Below are 21,035 nucleotides of genomic sequence, written 5' to 3'. Positions count from 1 at the left end.
AATAATAATAATAATAATAATAATAATAATAATAATAATAATAATAATAATAATAATATATTTATAGCCCGCCCAATCACAAGGAATCCAGGCGGGTTACAACAGTAAATAATGTCCCAGGTTCTGAAGTATAAAAGAAACCTGCCATAGGATGTCTCTGTATTAGAAGGGGTGAATTCCCTGCAGACTTATAATTGCATAATTGAATTTGTTTATTTGCAGTATCTTCAGTAAAAGCATCAGGGTGAATAAATGCTTTTTAAAACCAATATAGAAATAACAAGTAAAAAGAGCAGCATAAAAATATCCAGCAGAGTTAAAACTAATCATCCAGTTCACATACCATGCCGGAGGACAGGGATTTATTTTTCTGGTTATCAAAAAGAAAGTTATATTATGTGAACAACAATGTTGCCAACTGGGCTTCTCTGGGACAGGCATGCCGGAACACCACAACCACAAAAGCTCTGTTCCCAGTCACTAGCCAGGGACTGACCAATGTTTGTGAACTACTGCAAATCAAATGATGAACATAATGAACAGGGTCATATTACAGAATATGGTTCTTTAGTTATTCTGGTCTCAAACTGTTTAGAATGTTGCACCTTGAAATTCTTAGACAGACTTGTGTCAATGGACTTTGAACTTTTATGGCAAAACAGTAGTCCAGTTGCATACATCCCTTGAACTCCTTTTTTGCAGCAGCTGACTTTCCCCAAGACACTGCCAGATCCCCTGACCCCACTCCAAGGTGTTTTAATAATTAAAAAACAACACCTGAAATCCAAAAAACTGCACCTGAAAATACAGCAGTTTACTGTTTAGAAACTTGCCCCCACCAAAGAAACAAAATCCCTGATAAGGCTGATATTCATCCCAAAATGAAATCAGAAGGGACGTGACGTAACATCAATTGGAGAAGCTCCATGGAGGATTGCAGGAGATGAAATTGTGCTCGTTCATCATACAAATAAAACTTGATTTTTGCCTCTTTCATGCAAAAGTAACTACAGTACAACACTTTTTGCATAATTCTGTTAATTACATCAATTGCCATGTCTAAGATTTTGATCTCACTTGGAAACGATAAAAGAAATGAAAGAGCAAAACATCCCAGTAGTCTTTTTTTATCAACATCGCTGCTGAATTAGGAGTGTACCTTTCTTTTTTTTAAAAGAAAAAGAAAATAATTGTGCAATTGTCAGTTTAAGAGTCCTGAATTCAAACTGATCATACATGATAAAAAATAACAAGCCCTTATGAATAGATTTCAATAATTCACTAAAGAATGTCTCTCCCAAGCCTTTGTGACAAATGTCTTGTTTGCAAGACAAACGCAGAGTTGAAATAACAGCCCATGAATACCACTGGTGAAATGGCTATGTACACAAGGTGAATGCTAAAGCTTTTCTTTCTGAATAGATCTTTTAATCTAGGCATTATCTAAACTCTGAAAAAGCCCTCAGTGGCCTTACATACAGATTAATGGGAAAAACTGAAACCCAGAGTTGAGGAAAAGTTTTAAAGATTTACTGATGGTTGACAAATGCCATTTAAGATTCAGAGCCATCAATAACCTATTGAAAAAGATTTAAAGGGGGGACCCTCCCTCTATAGAAAGAGCTGATTCTCAGTGGTAGCTCTCCCCCCACTTCACTGGCTTCCTTCAGTATTTGGAACCCTGAAACACGTGGCCTTGGAAAAGAGCCCCTTTTAGCAGCATTTGTATATAACTGATTGTGGAAATCTGCTATTGTGCAGCCATGAGAACTGAATAGAATTGTTTCCAGAAAAGCTTCTGAAATCACAGTCAGCCGTTCAAAAGCCTTTCTGCTAATAGTTTTTTAATGTGGGAGCTGGGAGTGGCAGTGGCAGTATAATAATTTGTTGAATCTGAAACATCGATCACATCCTTTATCCTGATCAATGTAAAGTTTTAGACAATCACTTTTCTTTCATCTTTTCTTTAAAAAGAAAAATTAGCCAAGCCCCAGTGATATGCCTGTGGTGTATATCCTTTGTATTGCAGATACATTTCTGAAAAAAATAAAAAAAAATTAGTAAGAGAATTTTAAAACACTGTGGGAGAACGCAACAATTAATACATTGGTTTTTAAAAATTATGTTAAAACAAGAGAAGTGCAAATATATTTGACCGGGTATTTTTGATATGTATGTATGTTGTTGCTGCATGCCTTTCAGTAGTTTCTGACTTATGGTGACTTTAAGATAAACATATCATGGAGTTTTCTTGGCAAGATTTGTTCAGAGGGAGTTTGCCATTGCCTTCTTTTGAGGAATGCATGTTACCCAAGATCACTCAGTAGATGTCCAGGGTCGAACAGGGATTTGAACTCTGATCTCCCAGAATTCTAGTCCAGCACTAAACCAATACATCACACTGGATCCCTTGAAATGCATATAAACTAGTAAATGCTGAGATAAAGTAATAAATGTTACAGTCCAAGTAATAGAAGGAAAGGAGACTAGCACCTGAAGATGAGGAACCAGCAGATGAACTCATGTAACAATGGTAAATGGTTTGTAGCTCAACAGAAGGGTGGGGGAGAACAGTTCTGGAACATAAAAGCACATTATTCTATATGGATTGGTTTTTGATGGACAACGTCTTGTCATTGTGCCATTGTTAGTTAAACTTTCAAGAACCAATATAGTGTAACAAATAGAGTAGATGAAAATTGAACTCAGGTTCTGCTGGAAGGCTTCCCATGGGCAACCAATATGACATGACAACTGGGAAGCCTAAGGTTTAAATTGTCATTAAGCCATGATGATCCTTCACAGACCCTCAACCAGTTACTCACTTGTAGTTTTACATATCTCACATAGATGTAAGTATAAAATGACTGACTGAATGACTAAATAACTGTTCATAGTGCAGAGTTGTCACTACCATAGCAGAGTGAAGAAAGGATTTGTCCATTCATCCACATCAGAGAACTGAGAACAATGGACTTGAGAAGTATGTAACACCCACCCATCCCCCTCATGTTGCTAAATACTACAACTCATGATGATAGACTTTCTACTTTGGTGATATGCACACAGGAAGGCATCTATACAAGGCAGCCATTTAGTGATAAATTTTCATTCTCTGTACCCTGAAGACTGATTAATGCAGTTCATTCCAATTTGGCTTTAGTTCTGGCTTAATGCTGAAAGAGCATCAATTGACTTGATGAGTGGTCTACACAGGGGGGAAAAGTCCAGCAATAGTAAGGTTCTGCAAATTCTCCAGGATATCTTTGTGGCTTTCAGTAGCATTGCCTAAGGACTTTATCACATGGGAGAAATCGGGGGTTTAAAAAGGCATTTTCCTGGGACATTTCCCACAACATCACAATTAAAGAGAACATATCCCAGAAAGAACCAGGAATGTTCCAGCAACAAACCATTCATAGGGAAATCCCGTGAATGATTTGTTGCTGGAGCATTCCTGTTTCTTCCTCGGTTAAGTCCTCTTTAATCATGATATGTGGGGAAAACTTACCTGCAATCATGCAAATATCCTGGGAAAATGCCTTTCAAACCCTTGTTTTTTCCCCATGTGATAAAGTCCTCTCTTCTGTTTAGGATGTCCCATACACCATATCAAGGTTATTGTGCCTGAATGGATCCATTCCTACTGTCAAAGCTAATTCCACAAGGTGCTGCTGGGAAACTACTGCTTGGCCTTGTAACTTTTATACTGAAGCTTTTATTACAGGGTTCTATCTTGTCTCCCATGCTTCTTAACAAATAGATGAAGCAGCTGAATGAGATCATCTAGAGATCTGGAGTGATGTTTCATTAAGCTAATGATAACCAATTTTTCCCCTTTCACCGGGTCCTGTAAGAGAGCAGAAGGTATGTGTCTGTGGTCAGTAAATGTTCATCTGACTAGGAAGGTGGGGTTCAGCCTATTTTGTATTGGGCTGCAATTCCCCTAAAAGATCAGCTAGACTTGGAACAATTGACTGATACAGTATTGTTACTAGTAGCCCAAAATCAGGCACTATTCAAAGTGTTGGTTGTTACTTATAAACTGTTGTACATGGTTCCTAGCTACTTACAGAGGTTTTTTGCTCTTCATGAATATGCCCAAACCTGTCCTTTCCCTTCCTTTTTCATCTTTTGCATGAACTGAAGTTTCGGAAATGCTTTCAAAAGCTCTTCTTGAAGTTCCCTTATTAAGTGAATAGGTCTTTTCAATAATGTGACTAAGTGTGGAATATTTTCACCTGGACCCACCCTGATGGTCTTTTTGTCACTAGTCAAAAATTTGCCTGTTTTCTGTAGCTGTGTTTAATATTGTTTTACAGTTTTCTGTATTTTAGTGGTTTTTACTCAGGGTTTTCCAATTTTAAAAACATTATTTCTGTATGATTTTATTCTATTTTCAATTGTTTGCCACCTTCATAGTTTTGATACTTAAGCCTGTTATTGTTGTTGTGTGATTTCAAGTTGTTTCCAACTTATGTGACCATATCATGGTGTATTCTTGGCAAGATTTGTTCAGATAGTGTTTGCCGAGTAGAGAGGGAAGAACTTAACCAAGGTTACCCAGTGAATTTCCATGGCTGATCAGGGATTAAAAATTTGGTCTCCAGATTCATAGTCCCATGTTCAAACCAGTACACAACACTTCAAGACAACTAATAGATCAATAAAAATAGATATACTCAGATGCTATCTTCAGAAAACCCTTTCTAGGCTTCCCTTTGCTTTATCTCAGATGTTTTGAACTGATAGTAGAAATACTTAAATACTTAAAATTCAGAAAAACCTGGGTCTGTGCTTTGGCAATGTTCTCTCGTACCTTCATAAAATATATCACCACAGTGTGAAATAGTCCCACTGCTGTAAGGGTTACAAATTCAGAAAATATTCATGGAAGAAAGAGTCTGAGTGAGTGTGATTTGTGTATCCTAAGTCTTCACTAAACCTCCCTCTTTTTACTGTGCCAAAAAGCCCTCCCTCAACTCCTGTTGTTCACTGGCAGCACAGCCTTCTGAAGGACTACAGACTACGAGACTGTGCTTGAACAAGTCTTATTCATGATACAGGTGTGAGTGACCTGTGTGTGAAGAAAATGAGGAAACTGAATGCCTGATTGGTAAACATAGAGCAACCTTGACCTGTCTTATAATATTCTCACAATCAATGGTACCACAAACTGCTGGCCACTATGCCTTTCCAGCTCTGATCAAGCACTGCTCTTTGAGAGCTTAACCTTTAAGTTGGCAAAATAAACAATATAATTACTACTTAAGAATAAAATTAGAAACTTTAGAGATGATAATTAGTCATCCTTCCTTACAACTGTATGAGGTAATGGTTCATTTTCCTGTCTTACAACTCATTAACCAAATACAATGAGACAATGACAGTTGAATATGCTTTTGTTAAGTTGCCCTGATAATTTATTGCTTGCCACATAAATTATTACTTCATTGTTGACTTGGAAGCTGCTAGGTTCCAAGTGAATGCCACAGCACATACTAAAGCGTAGGGAGCAATTTTACATCATTTTTTCTAATATATCCAGGAGCAGAGGAGATAAAGGTTTCAGAAATATCTTACAAAAAATAAAATGTCAAGTAGTTGTCTGATTGAATAGCACTGATTGATTCATCACATATTCTGATCCTTCCACTTCACCTTCTCCTTCAGATCTGGGTATTTGTTCTTGCCTACTCCCTCTGCTAGAATCTGGACTAAATAAATGATAACATTATTTTTTGAAGAGAGTAATCATCCTATCATGGCTGCCTACCTCAGGTCCAAAACACACTGCAAAAATAATCTAGTTCAAGACCGCTTTAACTTTCTTGGCTTAGTGATAGGGAATCCTGGGAACTGTAGTTTATTGTGGTACCAGAGCCCTCTGACAGAGAAGGCTAAAACTACAGTTGCCAAAATCCCCTAGCATTGAGCCAGGGCAGTTAAAGCAATCTGAAACTGGATTATTTCTGCAGTGCGTTTTGAACCTTAATTATACTGTACAAACAGATCTTTCAGCACCTTTGAGACATAGGGCCAAAACAGATGGCCCTAAAGGGGCAGCTTCACACCGCCACTTAGAGCACTGGATCGGGGCTGTGGCACAATGCCACTTCTTTTGGGGGCAGAGAAAGGGCACCCTTGCCATGGTGGTGGCAGTGGCTTTTCAGTGTTTCAGTGACACAGTGCATGTAAATGCCGCACCACCAAAACACTGTGAAGTGCCACATTTGCGGTCAGCCATGTGGCTTCCCAGCAGCATGGGGACGGCATCAGAGTGTGTGGCATCTATACACCATGGTCAGATGCTGCCCTCAATCTGGCTCTTACTGCCTGTCTGTTTTGCTCCTAACTAAAAGATAAAAGTTGGTAGCATAAGTTTTTGTAGATTAAAACCTACTTCCTCAGATGCATCGGGGGGGACAGGTGGCATCACCAGAAGTAGATACAGTGATAGAGCCCCTCCAATGCTGTAGTTACATCTGTCAAAGCAGAATCTTGGGCATGGCTTTTTCAATGATGAAATACTTCTCCACAGGCACACCAACTGGCACTTTTTTGCTAGTTGCTTTTGAAGACAGTTTTACTTGCCTCAGCTTTTAATACATATTTTTAATCTTTTCATGGGTTTTTAAAATGCTGATTATACTGGTTTTGACATCTCGGGGTTTTTTTTAATGTTTTATTTTCATGTTGTAGTAGTGTGAGTTCAAGTCCTTCCTGTCTTATGATGATCTTATTATTATTATTATTATTATTATTATTATTATTATTAACCTTTATTTATGAAGCGCTGTAAATTTACACAGCGCTGTACATGCAATCTTTTTAGTTAGACGGATCCCTGCCCTCGGGCTTACAATCTAAAAAGACATGACACAGAAGGAGAAGGGAGTGGTGACGGGAAAGGGTAAGAGGTCTGGCAGTTCCTCTCTACCTCTGAGGCCTGGACCAAGGCAGATGGACTGGAGGGAGGGCTTGGCTTCATAATGGATGGTTAATCATTTTCCAGGGAAAATCCATACTCTCAAGTAGGATAATGCATATACAGTACATAGCAATACAGGAAATGGTTTGATAAACAGGCACCAAAAGAACATCAAATAGTAAGCGACAATTATGCAATGCCTGGGAAGGCTTCTCTGAACAGGATTAAGGTGAATGCATCACAGACTTTTCTTGGCAAGATTTGTACTGGGGGGGGGGGGTGCCATTGCTTTCTTCAGAAGCCAAAAAAGTCTGATATGCCCAAGGTCACCCAGTGGGTTTCCACAGCTATTGGGATTTGAACCATGCTTACCCAAAATCCTAGTCCAGCATCCAAATGAGTAATTCTGGATTTATTTTCATTGTATTAATTTTTTTTGTTAGCCATTTTGGAAAATCTTGCTGCAAGACAGCATATTAAAATATTTTAACATACTATTTCCCCCAGGTGTGTTAATATATTTTTAAGCAGGTGTGTGATATGATGATATGGTTAATAAGATCAGTGGGCCTGTTTTCATTATTGGTTTAGAAGTAAGAAAGATTGCAGTGTTAAGCATATAATGCTAGTAAGACATCTAAGTCAGTGCAGAAAGCATCAGGACCTTGGACAGAACACAGAGGGTGCCAGAGAGAAGCTAAAAAGTGAGGCCAAGGGTCAAATTCTAGGTTATTCTAAACACACTTTTAAAAATTGTCTTTGGCCTAATTACATTCATGGGGAAAAGGCATACCTGTTTAAGAATGTACCTTCAAGCCACCTGTCAATTTACGGCAACCCCATGGGGTTTTCTTGTTGTTGTGTGCTTCCAAGTCATTTCTGACGTAAGACGAAACTATCATCGGGTTTTCTTGCCAAGATTTGTTCAGAGAGGGTTTGCCTTTGCTTCCCCTGAGGCTGAGAGCATGTGACTTGGCCAAGGTCACCCAGTCCCCGAGCAGGGAATCTGGAGACTCTGGTCCACTGCACTACACTTCACCGGCTCTCAGAGTTTTCTTAGGCAAGAAATATTCAGACATGGTACTGGTTGGTGGGCTCTCATCAAAGTACTAACCAAGGCTGCCCCTGCTTGGCTTCCAAGATCAGATAGGATCTGGTGCCTTTAAGGTATTTAGGCTTGATGACAGCATGCTTACATATGGTTAAATCTTCATATGTAAAATTCAAGAACCTTTCTCTCTGCCCCCCAAAACCAGGGCATATGTGTATAAAAACCCTCACTATCTAACATTTAAATCACCTGAAGGAAGATCAAAGGGCATAGAAAATTGAAAGTTAATGACACAGGAAGTCACTAGGGTCCTGTTGTGTTACAGACAATGTAGCATGGATTACTATTGGGTAGAATTCAGAATGGTTCAGAAAAAAAGAAACAAACATTTTACTTTGAAGGGAGGAGATAATTCTGTACAGGTCCAGATTATCTGAACAACTATGGCCATGATTGATTGCTGAATGCTTTATTACACTCACAGGCCAGCAAAAATACATTATATAATATATGAGGGCTTTAAAAATGAAGATAAAAGAAGTGTATTCCCCCTGCCCCTGCCACATGGCCATTTCCATGTTGTTGGAGAAGTGGTAGGATGAGTTGAGAAGTGTCCAACTATGTTCCTGTATCTAGTTTTGCTGCAGCAGGCATCTGGGCATTCTCAGGAGGTCTTTATAGATGACACTTTTTCGGTGAATTCAGCTATAGCTGAAGACATTTCTTCTCATTTGCTTCCAACAAGAAATAGCCATATGTGAAGATATGTACTGCTTACAAGGTGATTTGGGGGGGGGGGGTTAGTCATTGTGCAGCTGGAACAGAATTCTGACCTCTGCAACAACCAAAAAAGTGAGATGTGATGGCATCAGTCTGGTTTAATGCCATCATAATTCATTAACAGGATGCCTGCCCATATATCACAATATTACCTTGCCCATGTCTTATGATCTTCAAGGAAGGGGCTTTTCTCAGCTGTACCATTGCCACATGCCTATCTGAAAAACCCTTGTTGATCACTGCTCCAAACTGTGGAATTCATTTCCACAGGAGCTGGCTGCCCTTTCTGGCCACCCTTTCTGCTCTCCCTTTGCAAGCATGAAAATACCTTTTTATTTAAGCAGCCATTTGACAATAGAGCGTGCAGAAATGTGTTTTAATGGGGTGAATGTGTTATACTTGTATTCCTATTGTGTTTTTATGGGATAGCTTTTTATTTTATTTTATTTTATTTAGAATATGTTAGCAGGTGTTAACTGTACTTTTCTTTAATCTGAGTTGTGAACTGTCTTGGGTTCCATGTTAAGAGAAAGGTAGCATATAAGTTAAATTAAATTAATCAAATAAAACAATTCTTTTTTGCTGAACCCACTCCTGTTTGAAATGGAGTGAGTATTGCTGCACTCCATTAGCCTCAAGGCCCTTAAAATACCAGGACATTTGTCTGATACCAGAGTTACCTCTGTGTAGACAGAAATGTAGTTGGGCCACTAGCAACTATGTACCAGTGGTATACTGATGGCAATATGTCCCACTCAGAGGGTTCATGTCCTTGTTGCTTCCTGTGCCACTGATAATATCATGTAAGTCCATGGCCAGAAACCTGTGGATGACATAGGCTGGCATAACTTGGTGTTATGCCAGTTTATGTCATTTTGGAGATGTTGTGCAGGAGTTACTTAAAATGTCATTGCACAACACAACAACTTACCCCTCACAGAAGGCACCTTCCAAACCATTTGTGGCTGGGAATGTGTAAGGATACTCAGTTCTGCAGTTGAAAGTAGAAAATGCCCATCGCCCTCTCAAACCATCAGCAAAACAAACAAACAAACAAGCTTCATTTATATACTGCTTCATAACGCCTAAGCAGTGTCTAAGCAGTTTACAACTGTAAGCTAATTTGCCCCCAACAATCTGGGTACTCATTTTAGCAACCTCAGAAGGATGCAAGCCTGAATCAAGCTTGAGCCCTTTTGCTGGTCTTGAACTCGCAACCTTGTGGTTTTGAGTGAGTGGCTGCAATACAGGCATTTAACCACTGCACCACCAGGCACATCTGATGAAGAGGGGTCAGTTCATGCCAGGTGTTCTATTGTGTGATTTTGACCCTGGAAATGTTTATTGCGGCTTGGTCTTATTTTTACATAAAGTTTGCAAACTGATATTGATTTCCTGAGCTTGAGTGTGTATTTGTGGGAGAATAAATTTATATAACTATGTTTATTTGGGTCTTTCTATCAGTGTGGCATAGTTGTTTCAGTGTTTAACTACAACTCTGGAGACCAGTGTTCAATTCTCTGCTCAACCATGAATCCCACTGGGTTACTTGAGCAAGTCACATGCTCAAGGGAAGGCAATAGCAAACCTCCTCTAAACAAATCTTCCCAAGAAAACCCTATGATGGGGTTACCTTAAGTCAAGCTCACAACACACACACATCATAATCTCAAGTTATTCCTGTACAGTGCGTGTAGCTTGAGTTATGAGTTATTTATTAAAAACAATTACTGGCATATTTTAAAAAATACATCATGATCCAAGATGCTTTATCTTATTGTTGCTTAATAGATAATTAATTTGACAGAATGGATTTCATTTGTTGTAGTTTTGCTCCTTAGAAAAAGAAAGTCTTTTGTTCCTTTGCCAAAATAAAGGGATAATGGCCATCTACTGAAAAGAAAGAACAGTATGGTTAAATATTAGAAGAAAAGAGGAACCTTAATAACTAAACTGGTGTTGTTCAGTAAATTAGCTTTTGAAGTGACTCCTGGGCTGCAGATTTCTAGCTGAAAATGGCTACTGTTAAGAAGTATTAATAAAGCTGCCATTTATTTCAAACTGCGCCCTGCATAACTGCATGTTGCCAAGGAATTAGCTGTAAACTAGTTTTTAAAAAAACATATATGTGTGCTTTAAAAAAACACGCTAAAAGCAATATGAGCTTTTGATGTAAACCAGCATGATAACAATATAAAGTGTACACAATAATTAAATCTAGATCACCTGCTTTCAAAATCAGTGGTTGGGCCAGCAGTAAAGAGAGAGAAAGGAGGAAAGGACATTTTAAAAAAACAAAAACAAAAAACCATACATATTACTAGAGCTGAAATGGCCACAACTTTATTGGTTATAGTTGTTAAAGCCTGCCTGCAGCTGAGGGAAGTCAGTCCACACTGGTCAATCCTTCTTCCATCTGATGGGAAACCATGAGATTCCACATGGGCATAAGCCACCAGGGAATGAAGCAAGCTTCCTTGGTGCCTTCATCCCAAGATCTCTGAAGTAGACCCTCAACAGGAGGGAAACTACAGGCATTGTCCCTTCATTAAATAAATCCAGACCATAATAATTTTATTTATGCCTTGCCTTAGGGACTCAAGGTGGTTTACAGATAAAAAGAAACAAAAAATACAACAACATCTAGCTAAAAAAGGATACAAATACTGGGAGCATCGTAGACTTGGAACTGTTACTAAGGAAGGTTAAAGAATAATGTACAAAGGCAAGCTTACTGCTGAACATAAACAAAACAAAAATAATGACCATTCTTGATCTGCATTGTCTACCTAGATAATGAGGAAATAGTTAAAGAAATCCCATACCTTGGATCAAACATTGATCAAAACAAAAAGTGCAAAAGTGCAGTCAAGAAATAAGAAGACTAGGAATAGGAATGGCAGCTATGAAAGAACTAGACAAAATTCTAAAGAGTAAAAAGACACAACTGAGCACTAAAGTTAGAATCATCCAAGTCATTGTTTTCCTCATCAACATATACAAGTTTGATTTCTGGACAGTCAAGAAAATCAACTCAATTGAGATGTGGTGCTGGAGAAGAGTGCTGAGGCTACTATGGACAGCCAAAGAGGCAAACAAATGGGCCCTTGTCATTTGAGAAAATCCCAATGAGAATCCTGACAATTTGCTGCAACCCCAGTATTTCAAATGGCAATACATTGTAGTGCTGTACAAAGAGTCGCCAACTAGTCTCCTAGAACAGCCTATAATTGAGCGAATGGCATCAAATCTGAACTTTCTCTACAAGCCAAGATGATGAAACTGAGGCTGTCATACTTTGGCCATATCATGAAAAGGCATGACTCACTAGAAAAAGCTGGGGAAATCAGAAGATAGTAGAAAGAGAAGGAATGTTAGAGAAGTTAGAAGAAAGAGAGTAAGACCATATGTCAGATGGATAGACTCAATCACAGGCTTAATTTACAGGACCTAAGCAGAGCAGTGGAGGACAGAGGGTCTTGGAGAAGTATCATCCACAGGGTTGCCATGAGTCGGGGCCAACTCAAAGGCAGTTAACAAAAATGAGAGCATTAGATTGTTTGCAAAAATAAAATCATTTAAAATATGAACAAATCACTATAAGATGCAGGTGGGGAACCCTCATGGAATCCAGAGGCAGCAGTAGCAGTATCTTTTTTCCAACCCACGATACCACAATACTAAATCTGGAGCAATTAAGCACTGTAAAATAAGCCTCTACCACTATGGGCCATTACCCAAAGCCTGCTGTGTGGCTTCTACAGCATGTGGCAGGCATGTGCTCCTTGGCTCATGATGGCTTGAAGACCAGGTGCCCTTCACTCCCTGCACAAGGCTTAGGGTACTCCCAACTTGAGTCAAAAGAAAAATGAGAGAGCTTTTTTTGCCATAGAAAGAAAAAGGAAATAAAGGAATGCCTCACAGTATTTTCCTCCAATAAACATTGTAGCTCTTTGATAGTGGGGGTGCCTCCAAATTCTACAGATACACTGCATTGCACAATTGATTCTTCAGGCTTAAAGTTGCTTTCTTCCTCAGGTGGTCTTCAGGTTCTTTACCTGCTGACTCACTAGCCTTCAGCATAGTTCCTTCCTTATTTTGAGCTGTGTCTTCCTCTTCTCCAGTGTTTGAACAAAACAACAACAACAAAAAGCTTTAGTCTGTTTGATCGCAAACTCTGGGCTACAAATGTTTTTATTCTTGCCATGAGGACTAGAGAGGACAGTTCCTCTCTGATGTTCACCCAGAGAAGCATCCCCTCATTCTTGCTAACCAGCTTCTGATTCTGGCCTTTCTTTCCTTCTCCTTCCACATGCAGCAATAGAGACCCATTCCCACACAATTAAATGGCTTCTGTTGAATCTATAGACAGTCCAATTTAAGGTACAGGCTGATTTCACTATCTTAAAAGGAAGTTCACAGTATTATAGTCCACATTGTTAGTACTATATCTAGAAAACTGTCACATGCACACCCCAAAACAGTGACTATTAGAACAGCATGTAGAGATTTTCAACACTGGTTTTTGATTACATTACAATTTACGCTGCTTTCAGATATCAGTGATACATTTTTTTTCAATGGAGAACACTCCTGTTAGACAACCAACCAACCATTCCCTTTTACAGACTAGTCCATTCTATACCTCCTCCCTTTTGGTTATCTGGTTTTACAACACAGCATTATTAGCACTGCATCATAATGAAACCCCTCTCACCACCACCCCACAGCAAGTGTTATGCCACACAGAAATACACACTAGTGGCAAGAGTGGTAATAAGCTTCTAGGGCTATCAAAACCTGTTCTCTTCCCCACTGTTAGTAACATAGGCTGGGCTACCAATGGCTCCAGCTGCCTTACCCCACCCTCTTGTAGCTTGTGGAAACAGGTGCAAGTACTTCCAAAAAAGGAAAGGAAAGAAGCCATCCTTACCACCTGACATTTTACTGCCCACTGTAGTGCACCTGGTGTCCTGAGTCACTCTGGAGCATGCTGTAAAGGGATTCCTGAGACACTGTGGGGGAATTAAATGTAAGGGCTGCTGCAGTAGTGCTTCCAAGCAAGCCTGACTTGTTTATTGTTGTTTGCTTCTGCTGTCCATTTCAGCAAAGTAATGTGGGGCAAAAGGTGGTGAACTGCTGAGGGCTTGAGCTCTCAGCAAATGCCCAAGAGTGCTGTATGGTTTCTGTGTATTTTAATAGGGCCCCTCAATGAGTTTGAGTAAGCAGTGAAGCTGTCATAGCATGGTAAAAGTATGGTATTTTTTATATAAAAAAATCTGATTACATGGAGTAGTGTGTAAAACAGAGGCTGATTTGAGTTAGAAAAAGCTTTTGATTTCTTGTGCCAGGAACTAATGTGGAATTCCACCAAGAAGTGTGTTAACATAGTAGGATCACATTGCACCCTATTTTGTGGTTCATTTCACTTATTTAATGTAACCTGAGGATCTAACATGCTAAGAGAGCACAATAAAGGGAAAACTTTGAGGATATTTGATTGATTTCTGTGAAGCAAAATACTTGAAGTTTTAAAGCAATAATAAAGGAGAAAAATTCTCAAGCTATATTTTAAATTCTATAGATAGTCAGAGTAAAATGCATGTCATCTTGCCTATCATATGGGACAGTCTATCTTTAAAAAACAAAAATTAATCTGATTATGCCACATTATTTATTTTACTGTTATTGGCATATTGATGTAGGCAGAAAAAAAGATGGTTAAATAAGAAAAAAGGTGAAAAATATTTGGAAGTTGCTGGGGTAAGGGACTGCTACGTGACATTTCAGGCAAAATACTAGATCTAAAATTATTTAGTCCAAGTGAAAATCCACAGGAAGATATGGAGTGAATGGCCTGAGGACCTCTAATTAGTTCATCACTCTTAGTAGAGTAACTGCTTCCTCTTTCTCCTCTTCCTATGCCACTTTAAAATAACTGAACAATGGAGTTATGCCATATTAAGAGTCCTGTATTTTTTTCTTTTCTTTTTTTGTACAGTGACCTCAGTATGAACAACATCTCCAAGCTGCCCTCAAACCTTATGCACAATCTTCGCTTCCTGGAAGAGCTGTATGTATCCTTCTATTCATGATGGGCATAGTTGGGAACTAGGCAATTCCTGGGTTTGTCTCTTGCACTTATACTGGAAACTAGTTAACACAGCAGAGAAAAGCTGTGAGCTTTGGCACATACGGAAACATTTAGTTGAGGGGGGAGCCCAAACGCTGATTCTGGAAATGGACTTTTCTAAGGAGAGACAAAGCCATACAAATTAATTTTTTGAAAAAGATTGTTTAAAGAGCTGGGTTGCTATTTGGAAATAGTTAAGCAGCAGGATATTAAAATTTTCAATGCTGGCTTGTGTTTATTAAAATAGCAAATAAAATTATAATCAAAACCAAAACCTGCTGCCTCAGTCTGCCTGAGTCAAGGACACTTGCATTCATGTTTCCTAGCACTAAGTCGTCTTGTAATCACTTTTAATGACTGTTTCCTTACTCTTTAGCTTTTAGCATCCCTCAAGGCTGACTATGAAACACAGAATCCTGTATAGCTTAGCTTGCTCTGTTTGGTGTTTTCTGTTTTAAAAGTATGCTATAAAAACTAGTTAATCAAACACAGAGTCACAAATTGAACATTGATTAAAAAGAGATGATGGCCAGCTAGAAGAGGAAGGCACTCATTGCCCATGAGAAGTACATATAACAAAGTGACTGGAATAAATACTAGAAAATAGAAAATACTTTCAAATCCCCATTCTTTGTAACAATACCTAATCAAGACATAGGGTACTATAGGTATGCTGGAACAATCCACTAAACAAAATTTGGCTCCCATTCCTAATCTCATCTCACCCTGCTTTCTAAGCCAACAACCCATTACTTCTAGTAGGTAGCTATTACTTATCATGGATGCTGCAATTAGTTTAAAACACCCAAATTAAAATTTCCTTTACTTGGGAGGAACACAATGCAATAGGAGGTGCTTCATACAAAGATTCGGACAAGAGGGATTATATCTCAAACCCCCAACTCAACCCTTTTGATGGTCTTCAGTCTGGAATTTGGTTTAAAATGTTAGATTTGATTGCTTGGTACAGGGATGGTCTCCCAAGTGTCAACCTTATTCTAACTTCCTATCTAGAAAAGGATCTAAACTTTCACTACTTGACACTGAAATGTATAATCCCCGGTCATTTGAGAAAATCCCAATGAGACTCCTGACAATTTGCTGCAACCCCAGTATTTCAAATGGCAATACATTGTAGTACTGTACAAAGAGTCGCCAACTAGTCTCCTAGAACAGCCTATAATTGAGTGAATGGCATTAACTACAGGACTAGTAGCCTCTTGATTGCTTCTGCAGCTTTGAAGGAGAAAGCCAGCAATGTTGCAGGAGCTAGTTACAGCATTGTTCAGTAAGACATATCTAGTTTCCTTTTTAAGACTGAAAAACTGGTCATTTCAAACAAAAGAAGAATAGGCAAAGCCTCAGAAGGTTTTTAGTCCATTGCTATTAATCAACAATTTTATGGCAGGTGCCCTTTAGCAGAATAGCACACAGATCAATTTGTTTTAGGACAAAAGTGGTCTTTCCCCTTCCTTTTTCAAAAGAATTAGTTGGGGCTTTGTTTTAGAGAACAACTGTTCTGCAGATCAAGTGAGAGAGCTGCCTCAAAAATTATTTTTGCCTTGGGTACATGGACAAACTGACAAAACTAAACCTTGTGCTATTTTTAAAAGAATATGATGTGGAATTCTTGTGTGCTTTTCAGTGTTTACCTTTTGGATTATATCAGTAAGCAAAACATTTCCAGGACTGTCCAGTAATTTGGCAGTAAATTAACAACGCACATAACACAAATGTAAAAGAAGCTGTTCACAATTTTCAGAGCAAAAATTCTAACTTTTAAACACTAGAAATTTAACAAAAGCCAGGGATACTAGAAGAATGTAATTTATCACAAATCATATCTAAATGTCATAGAGCATATAGAAATAGATATCAAGGAACAATTGGGGATAGCAGTATCTTGTTTTCTATTCCTTGGGTAACCTTCCCAGTGTTCAGAATGTGCATGCATTAGTAGCTGTATACTGGAGGCCCTGCCCATAATCCAGAGAACAAGGGTAGCAGGAGGGTATTTACTTGCTACTTCACTTTGGGTTTCAGACAGAGCCATCTGGCTAGAGTTACATGTGCTGTGTCTGTGCAATGTTTATCCTCCCAAAATTTATTTTTATGTTCCACATGCTCCCATAGACCCCTAGATTAAAACAATTAAAGACATGGCAGAACCATATAGAAAACTTTATAGGTAGTCAAAAGAAACTAAAGTTTATTAATTCAGTAAAATGCACAAAATTCTATTAAAGGTGGTTTAGCCATTCCCAATCTAGCTCTTTATTTTAAGGCATTTCATTTAAAACAAGCAGCTCTTCTTATTAAATTAGAGAATTATCTGCAATGGACCAATATAGAACAAAAAAAAAACCTCTGTGTTTTGAGCATGGGTGAAATACAGCTGTTAGAACATATGGGTGCACCATTATTAATTAACTCATTAATCATCCAAAAATTGGATTTTCTAAGAACTCCAAGCTGTCGATATGCAAAGTTATGAGGGAGTAGGGGGTGAGTAGTATTCATCTTTTGGGATGAAAATGCAAACTTGGACTGGAAAGAGCTTAAAACTTCTCTGTTCTTGTCAGTGCTCAGGGAAATAGTCCACCTTCCCCTTATGTGGGGGGGGTCCAGACTCCCCCCCCCCCCCGTATTGGGGGGGAAAGTGTATGCTTAAGCTCCATACAAAATAATGGGGGCGCACTCGCAAGGCGGGGCATGGGACGCACGGTGCAGTTACACTTCCCATTACTTCTCCCAGGGCTTGCCTTCCGCATAAACTCAAAGCTGCAGAAGGTAAGACCATCTATGGGGAGAGCCAACTATATACCAATATTGGAAAATGCTAAATAATGTATCCATGATTTTTGGTTGGACAAAGTCTGCTCCACTGCACTCACTGAGAAAGTCACCCACAATTTAAAGCAACCTAAATAGCTGTGGAGGGAAGGCAATTTTGAACAATTATGGTTTAATTTTATTTTATATGCCAGCAAGGAAACTTCCTCGTTGAGTTCTCTGCAATCCCAAATGAGATTTTAGAAATAACTTTTTTGAATAGAAACATGCACTATTATGTTCTGATCATGTGATCAGATTATGCTGATTTTTTTCTTTTTATTGAGATTCTATTGTTAAATGGAAAAGACAATTTCTCTGTAATGTAAACCAATAGAGAGAATTTAATGTAATATATTTTTAAAAAGGAAAATATAAATATTAATAATTTAAATAATAATTTAAAAGTCTGTATATAATTTTTTTGTATTGTTTTCAATGCATTTTAGTATTTTTGTTTTAATAATAATAATAATAATAATAATAATAATAATAATAATAATAGGTAGACCTGGAAAATGTGCTTAGAGAAACATTGACAACAACAAAATTGGTAGTATATACAGTGTTTGAAAGCCTTTGATTTTTCAACTCATAAAAGAGTGCATAAACAAGAGATTTTACACATAGAAGACAATTGTACTAACTCCCACAATAGAATAGACTCACTGTAGTACACAGCATTGCTTGGGAGAATCATTACTCATATTAATGGCTATTCAATTTCAATTGCTCTAGAGCAGGGGTAGGCAACCTGCGGCCCGCGGGCCGGATACGGCCCAGCGAGGCCTTGGAACCGGCCCCAGCCCGGTCCTGCCGCTGATTGCCGCCGGCGCCTTTGGCCTCTTGCACGCAGGGGCAAGGGGGGCAATTGTCTATAGACGCCTCAGAAACATGCATTTTTATTAACATTTTTTTAAAAATCAGCAAATTTTTTTGCGTGTCCTCCACTTTTTTTAAAAAAAGTATCCACCATTTGAAAATGTTGTCCTACATTTGTCCCGGTTTATTTATTTATTTTATTTTTTAAAGAATTATTTATTTATTTATTTATTTATTTATTGACTTCGGCCCCCCAGTTGTCTGAGGGACAGCAACCCGGCCCCCGGCTCAAAAAGATTGCCTACCCCTGCTCTAGAGGATGACTGCCTACCTCTTTAGGAGCCAAACATCTCCAACATTAGGCAGCAGCCAAAACACACTGGAGAAATAATCCAGTTTGAGACCACTTTAACTGCCCTGGCTGAATGCTAGGGAGACCTTGTAGTTTATGTTGGCATTAGAGCTCTCTGACAAATAAGACTAAATATCTCACAAAACTGCAGTTCCTAGAATTCCCTAACATAGCAATAGTAAGTACATTTCTATACTGCTTATCAGTGTGTTCACACTCCCTAAGCACTTAACAATGTGTAAGCCAAATGCCCCCAACAAGCTGAGTACTCATTTTACTAACCTATGAAAGAATGAAGGCTACGAGGACCTTGGATCCCTGCAGGATCAAACCGGCTGCAGTACCGACATTTAACTACTGCGTCACCAGGCCTCCTTAGCATTGAGACAGGCAATTAAAGAGGTCTCAAACTGGATTATTTCTGCAGTGTATTTGGGACCTTTGTTACCTTGAGGGATCATTCCTCTCCCAGTCTACAGCTAAACACATTTTAGAATAAGGTGCTCCCTCAAAGCCACCACACTCATGAATTTAATGCCTGCTATGTGCCCTATATGCTAAGTCATACTATCCCAAATGTTCCCTCTAATTTGGTGAAAATCTATCCAATTGTTTTTGCATGATGCTGAAACAAACTGACAGAAACATAATTTGTTTACATAGATCACCTGCTTAAATGAATATGGAAAAGATTGGAAAAGAGCAAAAATAAATATTCTCATAGCATGCACAAAAAGGGAAATTCTCTGCCTGATGCAAAAATAATGCTATAGCAACAACTGAAAAACAATAAACTGAGTTTGTGTATGATAAGTTGATTAGAGAAAATGTGCAGAAGATGCATACCACTTTCAACTCAGTTGCCTAATTGTATTCTTTTCCTTGAACTTCTGGAGCCTAGTAATGAAGTTCTCTTTTACAAACATCCTCAGGAATCTGGAACTGGCCACAGTGACCCTGGGCTTGATGAAATGTGACTGTACTTATGCACTGGCGTGCTTCTCAGTACAAACGACAGATTTTGACTTTGCATATGGTCTCAACATGTGCCTTCTCTGGGTTGTGATAACTTACTTTTACAGTCCTGTATTGGTGGAGATATATGCTATATAAAGAACATTTAGCTGGGCTTTATAGCATAGTAGTGCTTACTGATAAGACAAGTCTCTCCCCATGCAGGCAAACAGCCAATAGCACATTGTAAATTCCATTGCTACAAGACAGAATTGGTAGTATAAGAAGGAACTCTTCAGTACTGAGTAAAATAGAAAAAAATGGTAAAATCCCACTCAGTATTCCATACTTTAAAGTACTAAGACTCACATAAATCTTGAGGGTTTGTCTTCTTGGTCTTGTACACAATCTCACAGATGGTTTTTTAAGGCAAGGCTAAATATAAGATCTCAAAAAGCAAAGACCTTTAGGGCTGAAGGGCAGGGTATAAGTACTCTAATAAAAAAGGCCATTTTGGTCATAACATAAATGCCAAATTCCACATTTGTTAAAGCTCTTTTATTAAATGGCAAACCAAATGGTAAACCAAAAGGCAAGCGCAGGAGCTCTACATCAAGCAATATGTTACAAAAAGCAAGGATAGGGGTATAGATTGCAGACCTGACATTGAAGCCATGGAATCTGCATAATCACAATCTCAATACAGAGATGTCTGCAGACATTCAAAATAAAGCACCAGTAGCTGCTCTGATCCCACCCCTACCTTCTGTTCATCCAGAGTGAACTCTGAGACTGATAGAAGCAAGAAAGACAAGAAAGTTTGTTCCGCATTAACATAGTAATTTCCAAATCTCAAATGAAGCACATCAGCTCTTTTAAAGTGGACAGTGGAGTTAAATTAGGCTCCTTTTGTATTAACAAAGGGGTGATGGTGGTTTAGATGTCAGAATAGATCAAAAAGCAAGATCTTAACAGTATCCCAAACAATAATAAAACAATACACAGAGTCAAAGATATGTGTTCATCATCATCAATATATCTGCTCAGATAATTATAGAATCTGACCATTTTTTCTGTTCTTCAAATGCAGTGATTCTATCAGCCACAGTAACAAGCAACAGGCAAAAGCAAATTTAGTGAAGCTTTAGTTTAAAATATGGCATGTGTGTTTGTGTATGTT

The 21,035-nt window shown here is 38.5% G+C and overlaps 1 protein-coding gene across 6 annotated transcripts in view; it reads left to right on the top strand.

Annotated features, from left to right (window-relative positions):
* LGR5 (leucine rich repeat containing G protein-coupled receptor 5) overlaps positions 1 to 21,035 on the top strand; it is a 95,464-nt gene that overhangs the window by 27,010 nt on the left and 47,419 nt on the right. For all 6 annotated transcript variants that reach the window (XM_042467520.1, XM_042467518.1, XM_042467515.1 and 3 more), the window contains exon 2: positions 14,764 to 14,835. In XM_042467520.1, the coding sequence (XP_042323454.1) occupies positions 14,764 to 14,835 (72 nt within the window). The remainder of the gene's footprint in view (positions 1 to 14,763; positions 14,836 to 21,035) is intronic.

The sequence above is a fragment of the Sceloporus undulatus genome, chromosome 5, assembly GCF_019175285.1.
Source record: "Sceloporus undulatus isolate JIND9_A2432 ecotype Alabama chromosome 5, SceUnd_v1.1, whole genome shotgun sequence".
NCBI lineage: Eukaryota > Metazoa > Chordata > Lepidosauria > Squamata > Phrynosomatidae > Sceloporus > Sceloporus undulatus.
Note: the sequence above shows the minus strand (reverse complement) of the source record. Positions and strands in the feature narration are given on the sequence as shown.